Genomic DNA, 19,570 nt, shown 5'->3' on the forward strand with positions numbered 1-19,570 from the left:
ACCTGGCTACGGAGGCGCCCATGTGCATGGTGGACAATAGAGTTGGCAGTGTAGCATATATGTACCGTACCTAGGCCACGACAATGCAGCATATATACGTAGTACCTGTCTAGGCTATTGAATGAGTTTTAATATGTACACTAAATTTTCGACTTAAACTTAATTGAAAACTGTGTTATAGTGAAACCCACGCTGTTTGAAGCCATGCTAAGCGAGGTATTGCTACTTTACCTTATACTCAGGGTCAACAAAATATATATATATATAAAGGTTAAAGACTAAAAGAGTTACATAACTTTTTGAATGGTTCTTATACCATCATCTTGTTATCATTTGTATTTTGTTGTCTAATTTTAGAGTGCATTTGATGGATCCACGATTCATCACCCATTACAATGTGATGCAACAAACAAAGCCTTTATGTAAGATATCTCTTCTGTGAGTTTTAACAAGGTAGTTTCTTCCTGTGGGTCTCTAAAATATTTATTCAATTTTCAAAGCAAATTTTAAATGGACTAGCAATAAACTTTTTAGATATGTTAACTTGATATACCTCCTTCACAAATAAAATAAATTAAATAAAACGTTTTAATTACAATACCTTCTCTCCTCTGTGGTACTTTTCCCAATTTTTCAGCATCTTTAGCCACTTACTTTGCCGTTCAGTTTCTAAGCCTCGTACCTAAAAAGGGAAAAAAGTCATAAGATATCATAAATATTATAAACTGATAAAACAACATGCATGAGGTTAACTACTAATACACTGCATGGCCACTTTATTAGGTATATCTACCTAATACATGCTGAACTGTGTTGACTCAATTTAATTTCCACAGTTGTTGCAAATTGAATGATTGTAGTTCTTTACTCTAGAGTTCTTTCTGTCTCATCTCACGGGTGCTCATTTGGATTATTAAGATATAGTGAATGGTGATGAGAGTGAATCCAGCCATTGTGGTAGGCTGAATTCACCCATATTCATGGATCTAGTTCAGTACAATTCTGGCCTTGTGACATGGCACATAATCTGGCTGCAGAACTCACTTGAAAACAGATAACACTGCAACAACAAAAAGATGCAACTGGTCAGAAATAATTTCTAGATAACTTCTGACATCTAAATGTTGATCCACTGGTATCAAATTGATTTGATGTTATTTGGTTACTGAACCAATCCTGATACACCTCAGACAGTGTCATATATAAAAACCACAGCAGAGTTGCAGTTTTTGAGATACTTTGTAAATGGGGAAATGTCCATGACTGCCATAACACATTCAAATTCACTTAATTCTTTTATCTTGCCCATTCTCATAGTGAAGTGCACATCTACAGCATCCCTACATATCTGCCTAGCATCTTTATACTGCTTGGTATAAACACATGATGCTGTTACTGAAGGAATGTTCCATTTCGTAAAAGGAATAGGTGTACTTAATAAGGTGGTTTTACAATGCATATACAGAAGAAAAACAGCAACGATTTCTTTACTTATATAAACTCTAAAAGGAAGGGGATGAATCAGATTGGTCCACTTGATATTGATGGTTCGACTGTTGATGATCTTGCTCAGATAGCAAACAAACTGAATGAGTATTTTGCATCTACATTCACATAAGGAGTCATTAAGGATTGAAAATGCCAGAAGGTTATCAAATTGTAGCAGGGTGCTTAATGATTTTGCAATAACTGAGAGCAAAGTGGAGGAGAAATTGTTAAAGTTAAACATAAGAAAGGCACCTGGGGTGGATGGGATCTATCCAGTTATATTAAAGGAGGTGGCAAAAGAATTAAGCAAACCCTTAGCCATAATTATGAGAGCATCCTTGGACTCAGGGGAGGTCCTTATGGACTGGAGATGTGTCCCCAATTCACAAAGGGGGATCGAAGGGTGACACGAGTAATTACAGACCAGTTAGTTTAACTTCTGTTCCGGGTAAAATAATGGAGTCACTGGTTAAAGATGCATTGCAGAATCATCTACACAAGACTGCAGCAATAATTCAGACACAGCATCGGTTTGTTAAGGGAAAGTCTTGTCTGACAAATTTGATTGGATATTATAATGTGGTTACAAAGGAACTGGACTGGATGCAAAACAAATTTTGATATTGTATACTTGGATTTCGGGAAAGCTTTTGACACTGTTGCGCATGGAAGACTACTGTACAAATTGGAGCAGAATGGTATTAAGGGTAAGTGGATACAATGGATAAAAGGTTGGTTGAGTGGAGAAGACAGAGAGTGGCACTGCTCTTCATGGACTAATGTTATTAGTGGAGTCCCACAGGGTTCAGTGTTGGGTCCACTGTTGTTTTGTATATTTATCAATGATATTGATGAAGGTTCAGGCTTAGTGTCGAAGTTTGCAGATGATACAAAGGTTGGCAGGGTTGTTAATGACAGTAATGGCAGTATGCTACTGCAAGAGGATCTAGAAAATTTGGGCAGATGGGGTGAGAAGTGGCAACTGAAGTTTAACATTTACAAATGCAAAGTACTGCATATGGGTAGAAGTAACCCCAGAGGAACATACCAACTGTGTGGTACTACACTTAGGGTGACAGAAAATGAAAAGGACCTGGGGGATTGTGCAGTCAGATATGAAGTTTTCTGAACAATGCAGACAAGCTGCAAGAGCAGGTCATGGGGTTTTGTCAATGATATACAGAAATTTTGCTAGAAGGGAAAAGGAGATGATTGTCCCTCTGTATAAGGCAATGGTCAGGCCACACCTTGAGTACTGCATACAGGTCTGGAGGCCTCATTTAAGGAAGGATGTAGATTTGCTTGAACGTGTACAGAACAAGATTGGTGAGCGGAATGAAGGGATTTCTTACCAAGAGAGCCTTAAGTTCTGCAAATTGTAGAGGCTGGAGACTAGGCACCTGCAAGGTGATCTGATTGAAGTGTATAAGGCCTTCAATGGATTGAGCATGCTGAATTCTGATGAGATTCTTCCACTTGTTCCGATTACGAACCTAAGGGGGCATAAATTCAAATTGAGGAAAGATAGCTGTAGAATAGATGTGCGGAAATTTGCCTTTAGCCAGCGGGTGGTTAATTGCTAGAAAAAACTTCCATCTGTTGTTGTGGAACTTGATAAGTTAAATAAATTTAAGGAGGAACTGGACAAACATAGAGGGAATGGTTGTGTGAATTTTTTTTTTTTTTTTTTTTTGGTTGATGCTACATAACTCATAACACTTGCTTTCTTGCATCACATGCCATGATTACTATTACTATCTGATTATCAGCAGTAATACTTCCTGTATTAAGAATCTGCATATAAAAGACCACTAAATAGCAGTGATTACAGTGGACTGATGTGGGATTTACTTCGAAGATATAACTACTGTCAAGGGAAAGGGAAGGGCTTTTGTTTTTGTTTTCACAAAGGTGACAACATCAGTATTACCAGACAGTTTTTAAAATCTATGCAGTGAGACCAACTGATGGAGCTGTTACCATCAGCAAGTTCTCAATGGAAAGCAATCGGGGACATTAGCATTAGTAGAGGCATTTGATGCAAGAAAGCAAGCTTATGCAGCATCAACCAAAAAAAAAAAAAAAAAAACAACTTCCACTTCACCCCTCTGTTCGTTCAAAATACCTGTCCAGATGAGTCTTAAACTTGTTTAGGCTATCAACCTCCACTACAAGGGATGGAAGTCTATTCCACCAACCAACCACCCGCTGACTAAAGGCAAATTTCCGCACATCTATCCTACATCTGTCTTTCCTCAATTTGAATTTATGCCCTCTCAGGTGATTATTCTGAGCAAGAGGAAGAATCCCATCAGCATTGAGCATGCTCAAACCATTCAAGGCTTTATACACCTCTATCAGATCACCTCGCTGGTGCCTAGTCTCCAGACACTGTAATTTGCAAAACTTAAGCCTTTCTTCGTAAGAGCACCCCTTTGTTCCATTCACTAATCTTGTTGCCCTTCTCTGTACTCGTTCCAGCAGCTCTACATCCTTCTTGAAATGAGGCCTCCAGACCTGTATACAGAACTCTAGGTGTGGCCTTACCATTGCCTTATACAAGAGAATAATCACCTCCTTATCCCTGCTGGAAAAATTCCTGTATATCATTGACAATACTCCATGGGCTACTCTTGCAGCCCGTCTGCACTGCTCAGAGAACTTCATATCTGCCTGCACAACCACCCCCCAAGTCCCTTTCATTCTCTACCACTGTCAGTGTAGTACCACAGAGTTGATACGTTGCTTTGCGGTTGCTGTTTCCCATGTGTAGTACTTTACATTTGTCAATGTTAAACTTCATTTGCCACCTCTCAGCACATCTGCTCAACCTTTCCAGATCCTGTTGCAGCAGCATAGTGTCAGTAGTGTTATACTGACACTATGCTTGATATACCATCATCAATATCATTTATAAATACAGAAAACAATAACGGACCCAACACTGAGCCCTGAGGGACTCCACTAATAACATTAGTACACGATGAGCAGTGTCCATTGATTACCACTCTCTGTCTTCTCCCTCTCAACCACCCCTTTATCCATAGCAGCAATTTGCCTCCAATGTCACACTGCTCCAATTTGTGTAGCAGTCTTCCATGTGCAACAGTATCAAAAGCCTTTCTAAGATCCAAGTATATAATATCAAAGCTATTACCTGCATCCAGTTCTTTTGTGACTGCATCATAGTATCCAATCAAATTGGTCAGGCAAGACTTCCCCTTAACAAAACCATGCTGTGTCCGAGCTATAATTGAAATCTTGTCTAAATGATCCTGCAGTGCTTCTTTAACCAGTGCCTCCATTAATTTTCCTGGAACAGAAGTTAAGCTCACAGGTCTATAATTACTTGTGTCAGCCTTCGATCCTCCTTTGTGAATTCGGGTCACATTTGCACATTTCCAGTCTATGGGTACCTCCCCTGAGTCCAAGGAAGCTCTCATAATTATGGCTAAGGGTTTGCTTACTTCCTTTGCTGCCTCCTTTAATATAACTGGATAGATCCCATCCACCCCGGGTGCCTTTCTTGTGTTTATCTTCAACAACCTCTCCTTCACCTTACTCTCAGTTATTTCAAGATTCTGTAGCTTACTGCTAGAGTTGAATACACCTCTGGCATTCCCCTCGCTGAATAACTCCTCATGTGTGAATGTCGATGCAAAATATTCATTTAGTTTGTTAGCTACCTGAGCAGGATCATCAACAGTTGACCCATCAATATCAAGTGGACCAATCTGATTCATCCACTTCCTTCTGGAGTTTACATAAGTAAAGAACTCTTTGCTGTTTTTCTTTGCATCCCTTGCCAAGCATTTCTCGTAATCTGCCTTCCCCTGCCTAACCTCCTTTGTAACTTGGTTGCATATCAACTTGTATCTATCATAGGCTTCTGTGTCATGTGTTAATTTGTAAGTATTCCATGCATTTTTCTTCTCTGCCATATGCCTCATTAGTTCTTCTGACATCCATTTTGGCCTAAACCTTGAACAATATTTCTTAGTTGGTATGTGAAGCCTAGTAGCTTCCAAGATAAGTTCTTTGAATGCTTCCCATTTTGAATTTGCTGTTGGTAACATCATTAGTTGGTCCCACTGTATAGAATTTAAATACTGTCTCAGACCATCATAGTCGCCTTTACGAAAGCAAAAACCCTTCCCTTTACCTCTGATGGTAGTTACCTCCTTGAGTAAATCCCACTTTAGCACACTGTGATCACTGCCACCCAGTGGTTCCTTTATCTGCAGATTCCTAATGCATGAAGAATCACTGCTGATAATCAAATCAAGAGTATTACTCCCTCTAGTTGCCTCCCGAACATGCTGATGTAGAATCATCCAATAAATCCACAAAAGCCCTGCTAGTGTGTGAGTGACCAGCCCCCAAATTCCAGTCAATGTCTGGGAAATTAAAATCTCCCATTATAAGACTCTCTGATTTACTTGCCCACTCTATTTCCCTGTACAGTTTCTTATTATACTCATCAGAGTCATTAGGCCTATAGCACACTCCTACTCTCAATTTTGATCTCCCAATGCTTATGTCACACCAAACTGACTCAACACTGCACTGTCCAGCGATGTCGACTGGCTTCACTTCCTTGGTTTTTATGTGTTTCTTAACTAATAGCATAACCCCTCCCCCCCTTCCTATCTTGTCTATCCTTTCAGTAGACGTTGTACTCCCCAAATTCCAGTTCTGCATCCCTTATATCTGTGTGACACCACGTCTCTGATATCCCAACAATATCTGCCTTTGATATTTTGAGCAATACCTCAAATTCATCAAATTTATTTACTAAACTCCTAGCATTGGTGTATACGCAAGTATACCTGCACCTGTTTCTATTCTTAGCTACCCTAACACAACCCATGTGTTTACTTGTACCGCAATGGCTCCCAGCAGTCTCTGAAATATCATGCATCTTGTTTTTCCGGCTTCTGCTCATTCTAATAGAAGCAGTGCAAGAATCTCTTTCACGTCTGCCAGTGGCTACTGTCAATCTATTGGTCTTTGCTAGCAGTTTTCCGACCCACCTAACACTGCCTCGATAGCATCAGCAAATATTCTTGCACCCTTTCTATTTAAGTGTATCCCATCCCTGTAGAAGCAATCTCTCCTGTTAACAAGTACAGTCCAGGCTGAAAAAAATTCTACCCTTTGAGCCTTGCACAATCTTTCCAGGGCCGAATTGATCGACAAGGCTCTCATCATATACTCCCTCCTATCGTGTCTGGGCAGAATTGCAGACACTTTCAAATTCAACCCTAATTCTCGGCTTTTGTTCAACAGTGACCTGTACTTGTTAAGTAATTCTGCCGGTCTCCTACTCTTAATATCATTAGTGCCAACGTGTACAACTATATCACCTTTTGTGCCCTTAAAAGATGATATTCGCTCTACAACGTCATCAACCTTTGCCCCTGGCAGACATACCCTGGTCCTGTTCCACCTATCCTTTTTACAAAGCATGTTCTCCGTTTCCCTGACAATAGAGTCACCAACAACTACTAGTTCCTTCGGGATCAGCGCATTCTGCCTTGAGGGTTGCCTGTGTCACGTGATGCCCAAGTGCAAGCTCTGGCGTTGATGTGGGCAGCTGAGAGCTTGATGGGCCCCTCAATTTAGTTTCTTCGAGGGCATCCACCCTGTCCTTCAAGCTCTCATATAGGCCCACAAGAACACTGAGTTGTTGTCTGATATCGATACACTCCTTGCATCGCGCACACACAAAGACATCCCCCATGGCAGTATCATGTACCGTACCCGATTGCTCTGCAAACATCAAGCAAACAGTGCATTTTATAAGGCTGTGAGTCAGAGGACAACTGCCCCCCTCAGTTCTGCTCTGAGCCACAGCACTTCCATTAGCTTGAGCCTTTTGCTTTGCTGCTCTCGCCTGAGTCATGATTTTATTAATTTATTAATTAATTATAATTAATTATGTTAAATATTACAATTTAACCGCTAACGTACAATTTAACTGCTAACGAAGTTCAACTAACGCTATCTCGTACGTTATATAACTATCGTATCACAAAGGCGGGAAAGTTACGAACGGTAAATCTACGGACACTTAAGTATTAATTAACTTTCAAATCTCGCTGTCTCAATTCAGAATAAACTAACGATCCTTACTAGGTCTATAAGCTACTTACAGAAATAATTCAATGTAAAAAATATTCAATCAAGCGGCTAAATGTGGCTAAAGAACTTCTCGTTCAGCGGAGTTGCAAACACGTGGATACCCTTACCGATACTTTTATGCATATTATGTATTTTATACATAATCACAGAAGCTATAAGACTTTTTATACCAATTAAGATATGCTATTAAAGGCCTAGATCTAAAAGGATATCAGATATACTGAACTGACTCAAGGCAGAGCATGGAATGCATATAAATTATGCAGGCGATACAGTAGATATAAACGAAGAGAAGGTTAGGCAAGCTAAGGTAGATTATGAGAAGTCTCTGGCAAGGAATGCAAAGATAAACAGATTAATTATATAAACACTAGAAGAAATGAGGTGAATTGTATTGGTCCACTAGGAATAAATGGTTTAACTGTTAATGAACTTGCTCAGCTTGCTGATATACTGAATAGGTATTTTGCATCTACATTCACACACAAAAATTTTTTAGGAACGGATTGCCCGAAATTAGTCAAATTCTAGTAGGGAGCTGAAAGATTTTGTGATATATGAGAAGAAAATGGAGGAGAAATTGTTGAAGCTAAATGCAAAAAAGAGGCACCTGGTACTGATGGGACTAACTATATTAAGTGAGGCAGAAAAACAGGCCAGAAAACCTTTAGCCATAATTATTACAGCATACTGGGATTCAAGGGAGGTCCCATGGACTGGATATGTGTGAATTTATTCCCAATTTGCAAGGGGGGGGGGGGAATCAATGGGTGTCATATCTAATTACAAATCTGTTAGCTTGACTTCTGTTCGAAGAAAAATAATGGAGCCACTGGTCAGAGAGTAATGCACGACCATTTAGACAGGAATGCATTTATACTGCAGTCAGAGCATGGATTTGTTAAGGAGGAGATGTCTGACCAATCTGAATGGATATTACGACACATGTGACAAAGGAACTGGATGCAAAAAATAATTCTGACATCATATACTTACATTTCAGGAAAGCTTTTGATACTATTGCACATAAAGGATTGCTGTATACCAGGGGTGGCCAACAAGTCAATCGCGATATACCAGTCAATTGCGGATTTAATTCCGGTCAATCACGATGAATTTTAAATATACAGTCATCCCTCAATTTGTGTACCTTGTGCAATGAAATTTTTGAGATGGTAGATTGCAGCACATTTTGAAGAAAAAAAAAGTAGATCACATCACAAATTAAGTTGGCCACTCCTGCTGTATACAAACTACACCCGTGTGACATTAGGGGCACATTACTGCTGTGACGGGATGGTTGAGTGGGAGAAAACCGAGAGTTTATTGATCATAGTGCTGAGTCCATTGTTTTTAGTTTCTTCATCAATATTAATCATATCCAACTGTGTGGATATGATTAATTAATATACTACACTTAGGGTTTAGGGTAGTAGAAAATGAAAAAGACTGGGAGTACTGTGCAGTCAGATATGAAGTTTTCTGAGCAATGCAGACAGGCTGCAAGAGCAGGTCATGGGATTTTGTCAATAACATACAGGAATTTTGCTAGCAGGGAAAAGGAGGTGATTGTCCCTCTGTATGAGGCAATGGTCAGGCCATGCCTTGAGTATTGTGTACAGGTCTGGAGGCCTCATTTTAGGAAGGATGTAGATTTGCTTGAGCGTGTACAGAGAAGAGCAACAAGATTGGTGAGGGGAATGAAAGGATCCTCTTACCAAGAGAGGTTTAAGTTCTGCAAATTTCAGCGGCTGGAGACTAGGCACCTATGAGGTGTATGATTGAGGTGTATAAGGTCTTGAATGGGTTGAGCACACTGAATTCTGATGGGATTCTTCCACTTCCTCAGATTAAGAACCTAAGGGAGCAAAAATTCAAATTGAGGAAAGACAGTTGTAGAATAGATGTGCGGAAATTTGCCTTTAGCCAGCGGGTGGTTAATTGCTGGAACAAACTTCCATCTGTCATTGTGGAAGTTGATAGGTTAAATAAATTTAATGAGGAACTGGACAAACATTTAGAGGGAATGGTTGTGTAAAAAAATTTTTTTTTTTTTTGGTTGATGCTATATAAGCTCATAACACTTGCTTTCTTGCATCACATGCCACAATTACTATTACTATTATTACTATATTGATATCTTAAATAAATTCAAGGAAGAACTAGACAAACAATTGGAGAGAATTAATAGGTGAAATGGAAAAGTTTTTCTTTCTTTTTTTTGCTGATGCTGTATAAGCTTACTTTCTTGCATCATTTACCACTGCTAATGCTAAATCTGTTGAAGCAAACAGTACAGCAAAGTCTATAACACAAGAGTCCTCACTATATTTGTCGCTGCTTCATTTATCCCATGATTTTAGTGGATCTGGTATTTCGAGGTCACAATCATGTGGAAAAGGACTTATTGCAGATGATATATTTGGATATTTTATGCTGTGCTAGCTTTTTCTGGACATCCCTGATATTTTTGCCACGCAATAGGATCAGCAAAACGCATACTTTTAACTTTCACAGTTAGTTATCCACATCCTCATATTTACTGCAATAATTAAAGACAAACACCAGCCAAGGAATAAAAAATTTTTACTATAAAAATAATGTGATACACTATCGGAAACATTACAATAAATTACGATAAAATAAATTACGATAAAACGTTAAAAATATAGTTAAAAATATACCGAAGCAATAAAATTATCTAAAATTATCTTAAAAGCGATAAAACCTGAAGCTTTTGGAGACTGCTGTGTCTCCTTCTTCAACAGTATACTATTACTGCAATGACACATCCTTAAGTAACAGACCCATGGCACTCGTGCACGTGGTCCATCAGACACATGGTCTGATGGCGCATTGGAAACGGAAGTGGCTCGGGAGCATGTCAAACAGAACCGGTCATCCCGTCTGAGGACAACCGCCTCAAACAGGGGGTGTAAACGTGTCCCCCTGTTCCTCCTGTTAATAGTATTACGACTGGATGAACCGATTCGCAAGCTCTCGAGCCACTTGCGTTCCCAAAATCCATGGGCACGGCCCGTAATGACCGCGTCTTCAGGGGAGATCCGATGCTGCTTCTCCCAGAAATGCTCTGCCACAGCAGACCTCGCATAATTAGCAGTCTTAATAGCGGTCATGTGCTCCCCCAGACGGTCCTTTAAACGTCGCCCCGTCTCCCCCACATAACATTCCTCACAATCCGGGCACTTAATCTCATAGACCACACTACTAGTATAGTCCTGGGCTACGGGATCTTTAACTTGAGACACCACTGTGTGCAACCTCCATCCCGGAAGCTGCACACAGCGGGTCTGACACTCCCGCAGTGCCTGTACAATGCTTTCTGAAAGGCCTGGATAGTAAGGAATATATGCGGTAGCCACAGGGGCAGGCGACTCCCTACGATTGGACTCTACCCTATAAATATATTTGTCCAAGACCCTCTGGGGGTACCCACACTTCCTGAGGTCTGCCGTGACTCTGCAAATTTCCATTTCCTTATCCTCGGGGGTACTACAGTGGGTCCCCACCCTATTCAACAACACCCTGGCTACACTATTCTTATGATGATAAGCCTGTGCCGAACTGTAATGAACATACTGGCCACGGCACATAGGCTTTCTATAAATCGTTGTCTTAATTCTAGACCCATCTCTGCTAACCAGGACATCCAGAAACGGGAGGGACCCAGCTTTTTCCACCTCCGAGATGAATTGTATAAATGGGGAGAAGCTGTTAAGTAAACTGAGCACCTCATCTTCCTTCCCCTTTTTTAAAATGGTGGACGTATCGTCCACATATCTCCTCAACTCATGCATGGGGAAATCCAACTGATGAAACATCATAGTTTCCAGTTCCTCCATTGCCAAATTGGCCACAATGGCACTAATGGGTGAACCTATGGCCGTGCCATGGACCTGCTTGTACATAACTTTCTGAAAGATCATGGTAGTGCTAGCGAGGCAAAACTCAATGCCTTTACAAATATCATCAATACTTAGTAAACATCTAGCACTTAAGTTATCATCCTGCGCCAAGACCAACCTTACACAATGCACCCCATGTCCAATGGGGATACATGTGAACAGAGGTACAATGTCAAACGAGATCATAAGTTCATCTTCACCTATAGACTGGCTTCTTATAAAGTTCACAAATTCCTTGCTATCCTTAACTACTAAACTGGAATGTCCCACTACAGGAGCAATAATTCTAGCTAAAAATCCAGATAAGGCATAGGTGGGACTACCCACAAACGATACTATTGGCCTCAATGGAATGCCCACCTTGTGGGTCTTTTGGAGGCCATAGAACTGGGGTAATCGACATCCTGATGCATGAAGAGTCCAATAAACTTCTTTAGTTATTTTACCAGCCTTATGCCAGCCCTGTATGATGTTGTTAACTTGTCTCTCCAAACCAGCTAACGGATTTCGATGGGTAACTTTATATATGTTGGTATCCTGTAAAAGATCCAGAGCTTTTGCACAATAATCTTCTTTGTTCAGTATAACTGTGGATCTGCCTTTATCGGCAGGTAACATTATAATACCTTCATCCTTTCTAAGTTGTCTTAAGGCTCCTTTCATGTCTATGGCTAAGATTAGAATGCGCCGTCCTGGCCCGACTTAAAATAGCCGCAATCCTAACCCATATCTCATCAGCTTGGGTCACGGGTAGTTTGTTGATGGCTTTTTCCACTCCCATAGCTATCTCTACAATGGGAGGCCCAGCAGGTACTAAAGCAAACTTTGAATCCAGGCTCAGTACTTCCTCCTGTTCTTAAACCGTTTGCCGCTAAGGTTATGAATAAAGTTACCAATGTCCCTATTACGTACCACCACAGATTCCTCTAGCAACCTACTGAATTTGTTGATTTGCCTATGTTTATAAATGTCCGCAACCCCGGTTGCTTTATCTGCCACTACTCTCAAGATCAACGCACAATGAACCGGGGGATGGTTGAGTGGAAGATGACAGAGAGTGGTAATCAATGGGCACTCCTCTTCGTGGGCAAATGTTGTTAATGGAGTTTCCCAGGGTTCGGTGTAGTGCCCATTGTTGTTTTGTATATTTATCAATGATATTGATGAGGGTAAATCAGGTTTAATGTCCACGTTTGCAGATAATACAAAGGTTGGCAGGGTTGTTAACAACAGTAAAGACAGTATGCTACTCCAACTGGATCTAGATAAGTTGGGAAAATGGGCTGAGAAGTGGCAACTGAAATTTAACATTGAGAAATGAAAAGTACTGCATATAGGTAGCGATAACCGAAGAGAAATGTACCAACTCTGTAGTACTAGACTCAGTGAAATGGAAAGTGAAAAAGACCTGGGGGTAATTGTGCAGTCAAATATGAAGTTCGCTGCGCAATGCAGATGGGCTGCCAGGGCATGTCATGAAGTCTTGTCAACGAGTCTGAGGACGAGGGTTTCCTGTGCGGACGTGCCTTTCTGCCGCTCTTGGAACAGAGAAGTTTTTTCTGATTTATTTTCTGCTTTATTAGTTTAAATTGACATATTAACTTATTTCTAGAGTAGCTTTATATTCCTATTAACGGTACTTAAAGTTAAAATAACTTAGATAGAGATTTTGTAGGTATTACTTAGTATCGGAAAGGCTATCAAATCCACGTGTTTACCGTTCATAAACAGCCGCCATTGTTACGTGAAAATTAATCAGTAAAATCTATTAATCTTGTCGAACATCATTGGCAATTAAATTGTACTTTTAACTATACATATAACCACTTAGGTTACGGAACATAAATAATTAGTAAAAATAAATAATTAATACATAACTTGATACGGAAGTTATATAAAGGGATTTCGTAGATAACACTAGTTACTGAAACGCGATACAGCATATCCGGAATTCGATAGCATTAGCTTTGTATAGTATAGTGCATACTATAATATTGTCAATTAATCAGTACATGTATTAATCTTGTTAAACTTCATTGTCAATTAAATTGTACTTTTAACTATATATATATATATATATAATGACTTAGAGTACAAACGTAACAAATAATTAATACATACTTGATACGGAAGTTATATAAAGGGAACTCGTAGATAACACTCGATACTGAAAAATAAATATAGCGTTATAACTGTGTTAAGATACAAGTTTAAGGTTTTAATTTTGTTCGAAAATTGTAATTTTATTGACATTTAAATCGAAATCATGACTCTGACCAGAGCAGCAAAGCAAAAGGCTCAAGCTAATGGGAGTGCTGTGACTCAGGGGAGAACTGAGGGGGGCGGTTGCCCTCTGAATCACAGCCTTTTAAGATGCACTGTTTGCTTGATGTTTGCGGAGCAATCGGGTACGGGACATGATACTGCCATGGGGGATGTCTGTGTTTGCACGATGCAAGGAGTGCAAGGAAATTAGGCGACAACTCGGCGTTGTTATGGGCCTATATGAGACCTTGAAGGACAGAGTGGATGCCCTCGAAGTGAGAGGCCCATCAAGCTCTCAGCTGCCCACATCAACGCCAGAGCTTGGACTTGGTCATCTTGCAACAGAGGCAGCCCCCAAGGCAGAATGCGCTGGTCCCAAAGGAACTAGTAGTTGTTGGTGACTCTATTGTCAGTGAAACGGGGAACATGCTTTGTAAAAAGGATAGGTGGAATAGGACCAGGGTATGTCTGCCAGGGGCAAAGGTTGATGACGTTGTAGAGCAGATATCATCTTTTAAGGGCACAAAAGGTGATATAGTTGTACACGTTGGCACTAATTATATTAAGAGTAGGAGACCAGCGGAATTACTCAACAAGTACAGGTCACTGTTGAAAAAAAGCCGTGAAGTAGGGTTGAATTTGAAAGTGTCTGCAATTCTGCCCAGACACGATAGGAGGGAGTATATGATGAGAGCCTTGTCGATCAATTCGGCCCTGGAAAGATTGTGCAAGGCTCAAGGGGTAGAATTTTTTTCAGCCTGGAATGTACTTGTTAACAGGAGAGATTGCTTCTACAGGGATGGGATACACTTAAATAGAAAGGGTGCAAGAATATTTGCTGATGCTATCGAGGCAGTGTTATGTGGGTCGGAAAACTGCTAGCTTGGGGGGAGACAAAGACTAATGGATTAACAGTAGCCACTGGCAGAGGTGAGAAAGATTCTTGCACTGCTTCTATTGGAATGAGCAGAAGCCTGAAAAACAAGATGCAGGATATTTCAGAGACTGCTGGAAGTCATTGCTGTACAAGTAAACACATGGGTTGTGTTAGGGTAGCTAAGAATAGAAACAGGTGCATGTATACTTGCGTGTACACCAATGCTAGGAGTTTAGTAAATAAATTTGATGAATTTGAGGTATTACTCAAAACATCAAAGGCAGATATTGTTGGGACATCAGAGACGTGGTGTCACACAGATATAAGGAATGCAGAACTGGAATTTAGGGAGTACAACGTCTACAGAAAGGATAGACAGGATAGGAAGGGAGGAGGGGTTATGCTATTAGTTAAAAAACACACAAAATCCAAGGAAGTGAAGCCAGTCGACATCGATGGACAGGGCAGTGTCGAGTCAGTTTGGTGTGACATAAGCATAGGTAAATCAAAATTGAGAGTAGGAGTGTGCTATAGGCCTAATGACTCTGAGGAGTATAATAAGATACTGTACAGGGAAATAGAATGGGCCAGTAAATCAGAGAGTCTTATAATGGGGGATTTTAATTTCCCAGATATTGACTGGAATTTGTGGGTTGGTCACTCACACACTAGCAAGGCTTTTGTGGATTTATTGGATGATTGTTTTCTACACCAGCATGTTCGGGAGGCAACTAGAGGGAGTAATACTCTTGATCTGATTATCAGTAGTGATTCTTCATGCATTAGGAATCTGCAGATAAAGGAACCACTGGGTGGCAGTGATCACAGTGTGCTGAAGTGGGATTTACTCAAGGAGATAACTACCATCAGAGGTAAAGGGAAGGGTTTTTGCTTTCGTAAAGGCGACTATGATGGTAGTAGTAGTAGTAGTAGTGGCACTTGATGCAAGAAAGCAAGTGTAGGAGCTTATGCAGCATCAGCCAAAAAAAAAAATCACACCATACCCTCCAAATGCCTGTCCAGTTCCTCCTCAAATTTATTTAACCTATCAACTTCCACAATGACAGATGGAAGTTTATTCCAGCAATTAACCACCCGCTGGCTAAAGGCAAATTTTCGCACATCTATTCTACATCTATCCTTTCTTAATTTGAACTTATGTCCCCGTAGGTTCGTATTCTGAACAAGTGGGAGGATCCCATCAGAATTCAGCATGCTCAACCCATTCAAGGCCTTATAGACCTCAATCAGATCACCGCACAGGTGCTCCAGCCACTGCAATTTGCAGAACTTAAGCCTCTCTTGGTAAGAGGATCACTTCATTCCCCTCACCAATCGTGTTGCTCTTCTCTGTACACGCTCAAGCAAATCTACATCCTTCCTAAAATGAGGCCTCCAGACCTGTACGCAGTACTCAAGGTGTGGCCTGACCATTGCCTTATACAGAGAGACAATCACCTCCTTTTCCCTGCTAGCAAAATTCCTATATATCATTTGACAAAACCCCGTGACCTGCCCTAGCAGCATGGTATAGAATTTAAATATGGTCTGAGACCGTATTTAAATTCTATACAGTTGGACCAACTGATGATGTTACCAACAGCAAATTCAAAATGGGAAGCATTCAAGGAACTAATCTTGGAAGCTACCAGGCTTTACATACCAACCAAGAAATATTGTTCAAGGTTCAGGCCTAAATGGTTGTCACATGAACTAATGAGACATATGGCAGAGAAGAAAAATGCATGGGATACATACCAATTAATGGGTGACATGGAAGCCTATGATAGATATAAGTTGGTCTGTAACCAAGTCACAAAGGATATTAGGCAGGCAAAGGCAGATTATGAGAAATCCTTGGCAAAGGATGCAAAGAAAAACAGAAAAGAGTTCTTTACCTATTTAAACTCAAGAAGGAAAGGGATGAATCAGATTGGTCCACTGGATGTTCATGGTTCAACAGTTGAGGATCCAGCTCAGGTGGCTAACAATCTAAACGAGTATTTTGCATCTACATTCACACATGTGGAGTTATTCAGGAAGGGGAATGTCGTAGGTGAAGTAAACATTGGCAGTGAGCTAGATGATTTTCTAATAACTGAGAGGAAAGTGGAGGAGAAATTGTTGAGGATAAACATAAAAAAGGCACCTGGGGTGGATGGGATCTATCCAGTTATATTAAAGGAGGCAGCAAAGGAAGTAAGCAAACCCTTAGCCATAATTATGAGACCTTCTTTGAACTCATGGGAGGTACCCATGGACTGGAGATGTGCAAATGTAACCCCAATTCACAAAGGTGGATCAAAGGCTGACACAAGTAATTATAGACCTGTTAGTTTAACTTTGGTTCCAGGAAAATTAATGGACGCACTGGTTAAAGAAGCACTGCAGGATCATCTGGACAAGAATTCAGTTATAGCTCGGACACAGCATGGGTTTGTTAAGGGCAGGTCTTGTCTGACCAATTTGATTGGATACTATGATGTAGTCACAAAAGAACTGGATGCAGGGAATAACTTTGATATTATATATTTGGATCTTAGAAAGGCTTTTGATACTGTTGCGCTTGGAAGACTGCTGCACAAATTGGAGAAGTGTGGCATTGGAGGCAAATTGCTGCTATGGATAAAGGGATGGTTGAGTGGCAGAAGACAGAGAGTGGTAATCAATGGACACTGCTCAACGTGGACTAATGTTATTAGTGGAGTTCCTCAGGGTTCAGTGTTGGGTCCATTGTTGTTTTCTGTATTTATAAATGATATTGATGATGGTGTATCAGGCTTAATGTCCAAGTTTGCAGACGATACAAAGGTTGGCAGGGTTGTTAAGGACACTACTGATACTATGCTGCTGCAACAGGATCTGGAAAGGTTGAGCAGATGGGCTGAGAGGAGGCAAATGAAGTTTAACATTGACAAATGTAAAGTACTACATATGGGAAACAGTAACCCCAGATCAACGTATCAACTCTGTGGTACTACGCTGACAGTGGTGAGAATGAAAAGGACCTGGGGGTAATTGTGCAGGCAGATATGAAGTTCTCTGAGCAGTGCAGACGAGCTGCAAGAGTAGCTCATGGTGTCTTGTCAATGATATACAGGAATTTTTCTAGCAGGGACAGGGATGTGATTATTCCCTTGTATAAGGTATTGGTCAGGCCACACCTTGAGTACTGTATACAGGTCTGGAGGCCTCATTTCAAGAAGGATGTAGAGCTGCTGGAACGAGTACAGAGAAGGGCAACAAGATTAGTGAATGAACAAAGGGTTGCTCTTACGAAGAAAGGCTTAAGTTTTGCAAATTACAGAGCCTGGAGACTAGGCATCGGCGAGGTGATCTGATAGAGGTGTATAAGGCTTTGAATGGCTTGAGCATGCTCAATGCCGATGGGATTCTTCCTCTTGCTCAGAATAATCACCTGAGAGGGCATAAATTCAAATTGAGGAAGGACGGATGTCGGATAGATGTGCGGAAATTTGCCTTTAGCCAGCGGGCAGTTGGTTTGTGGAATAGACTTCCATCGCTTGTTGTTGAAGTTGATAGCCTAAACAAATTTAAGGCTCAGCTGGACAGGTATTTTGAACGAATGGACGAGTGAAATGGGAGTAGTGGTTGTTTTTTTTTTTTTTTTTTTTTTGTCTGATGCTGCATAAGCTTGCTTTCTTGCATCATATGCCTCTACTAATGCTAATGCTAATATATAGGAATTTTGCTAGAGGGATAGGGAGGTGATTATCCCATTATACAAGGCAATGGTCAGGTCACACCTAGAGTACTGTGTACAGGTCTAGAGGCCTCATTTTAGGAAGGATGTAGAGTTGCTAGAATGAGTACAAAGAAGGGCAACAAGATTGGTGAGGGGAACATAGGGGTGGTGCTCTTACCAAGAAAGGCTTAAGTTCTGCAAATTGCAGCACCTAGAGAGTAGGCAACTGCAAAGTGATCTGATGAGTTGTATAAGGTCTTGACTGGGTTGAGCAAGCTGAATGCTGATGGGATTCTTCCTCTTGCTCAGACTAAGAACCTGAAGGGGGCACAATTTCAAATTGAGGAAAGATAGTTGTAGAATAGATGTGCATAAATTTGCCTTTAGCAAGCAGGTAGTTGATTGGTGGAATAGAGTTCCATCTTTTGTTGTGGAAGCTAACAGCCTAAATAATTTTAAGGCTGAGCTGAACAGGCATTTGGAACAAGTGGACGGGTGAAATGGGAGCGTTTTTTTTCCCTTTGGCTGATGCGGCATAAGCTTGCTTTGTTGCATCGTATGCCTCTACTAATGCTAATGGCATTTGTCAGGTTTATCAAAAACGACACAATTATTATTGTTTTTTTTTTCCCCCTGTTGTTATTGTAAAGAACCGAAAGAACAACAGGCCAACATATTTTCAAAGTAATGAATAATTATTTGCAAAAGTGTGTTACATTATGAAAGTCGTGTGTCGGCATTTGCACATGGTGGCAAAAAAAAAAAAAAAAAATCTCACCTGATTGCAGAAAGTCTGATTTTACCAGCATGTCAGGTAATCGTGAAAAGTATTTTGGGAAAGGAAGCTAGAAAAAAAAAATAACAGCAGTACCACTTTCAAACATCTCAATTAGCAGGCGTATTAAAAAAAACATGTCCGGTGATATTGAAGGGCAATTTGTTCAAAACATTAATAATTTTGGGCAACTGTTTGCATTAGAAGTAGATAATTCCACAGATATTAATAGCATTTGTCAGGTTTATCAAAAACGACACAATTATATTATTATTATATATTTTTTTTTTTTTCTATTGTCATTGGTGTAAAGAACCAAAAGAACAGGCCAAGATATTTTTGAAATAATGAATAATTATTTGCAAAAGCGTGGTACATTATGGAAGTCG

At 40.3% G+C, this 19,570-nt stretch overlaps 1 protein-coding gene across 1 annotated transcript in view; it reads right to left on the reverse strand.

Moving 5' to 3' along the window:
• LOC150074948 (USP6 N-terminal-like protein) overlaps positions 1 to 19,570 on the reverse strand; it is a 300,409-nt gene that overhangs the window by 164,254 nt on the left and 116,585 nt on the right. Inside the window, exon 6 of the mRNA XM_090389250.1 lies at positions 602 to 682. Coding sequence (XP_090245376.1) covers positions 602 to 682 — 81 coding nt within the window. The remainder of the gene's footprint in view (positions 1 to 601; positions 683 to 19,570) is intronic.

This window comes from Mastigoproctus giganteus, chromosome 14 (assembly GCF_048544385.1).
Source record: "Mastigoproctus giganteus isolate SK-2022 chromosome 14, ASM4854438v1, whole genome shotgun sequence".
Lineage (NCBI taxonomy): Eukaryota > Metazoa > Arthropoda > Arachnida > Uropygi > Thelyphonidae > Mastigoproctus > Mastigoproctus giganteus.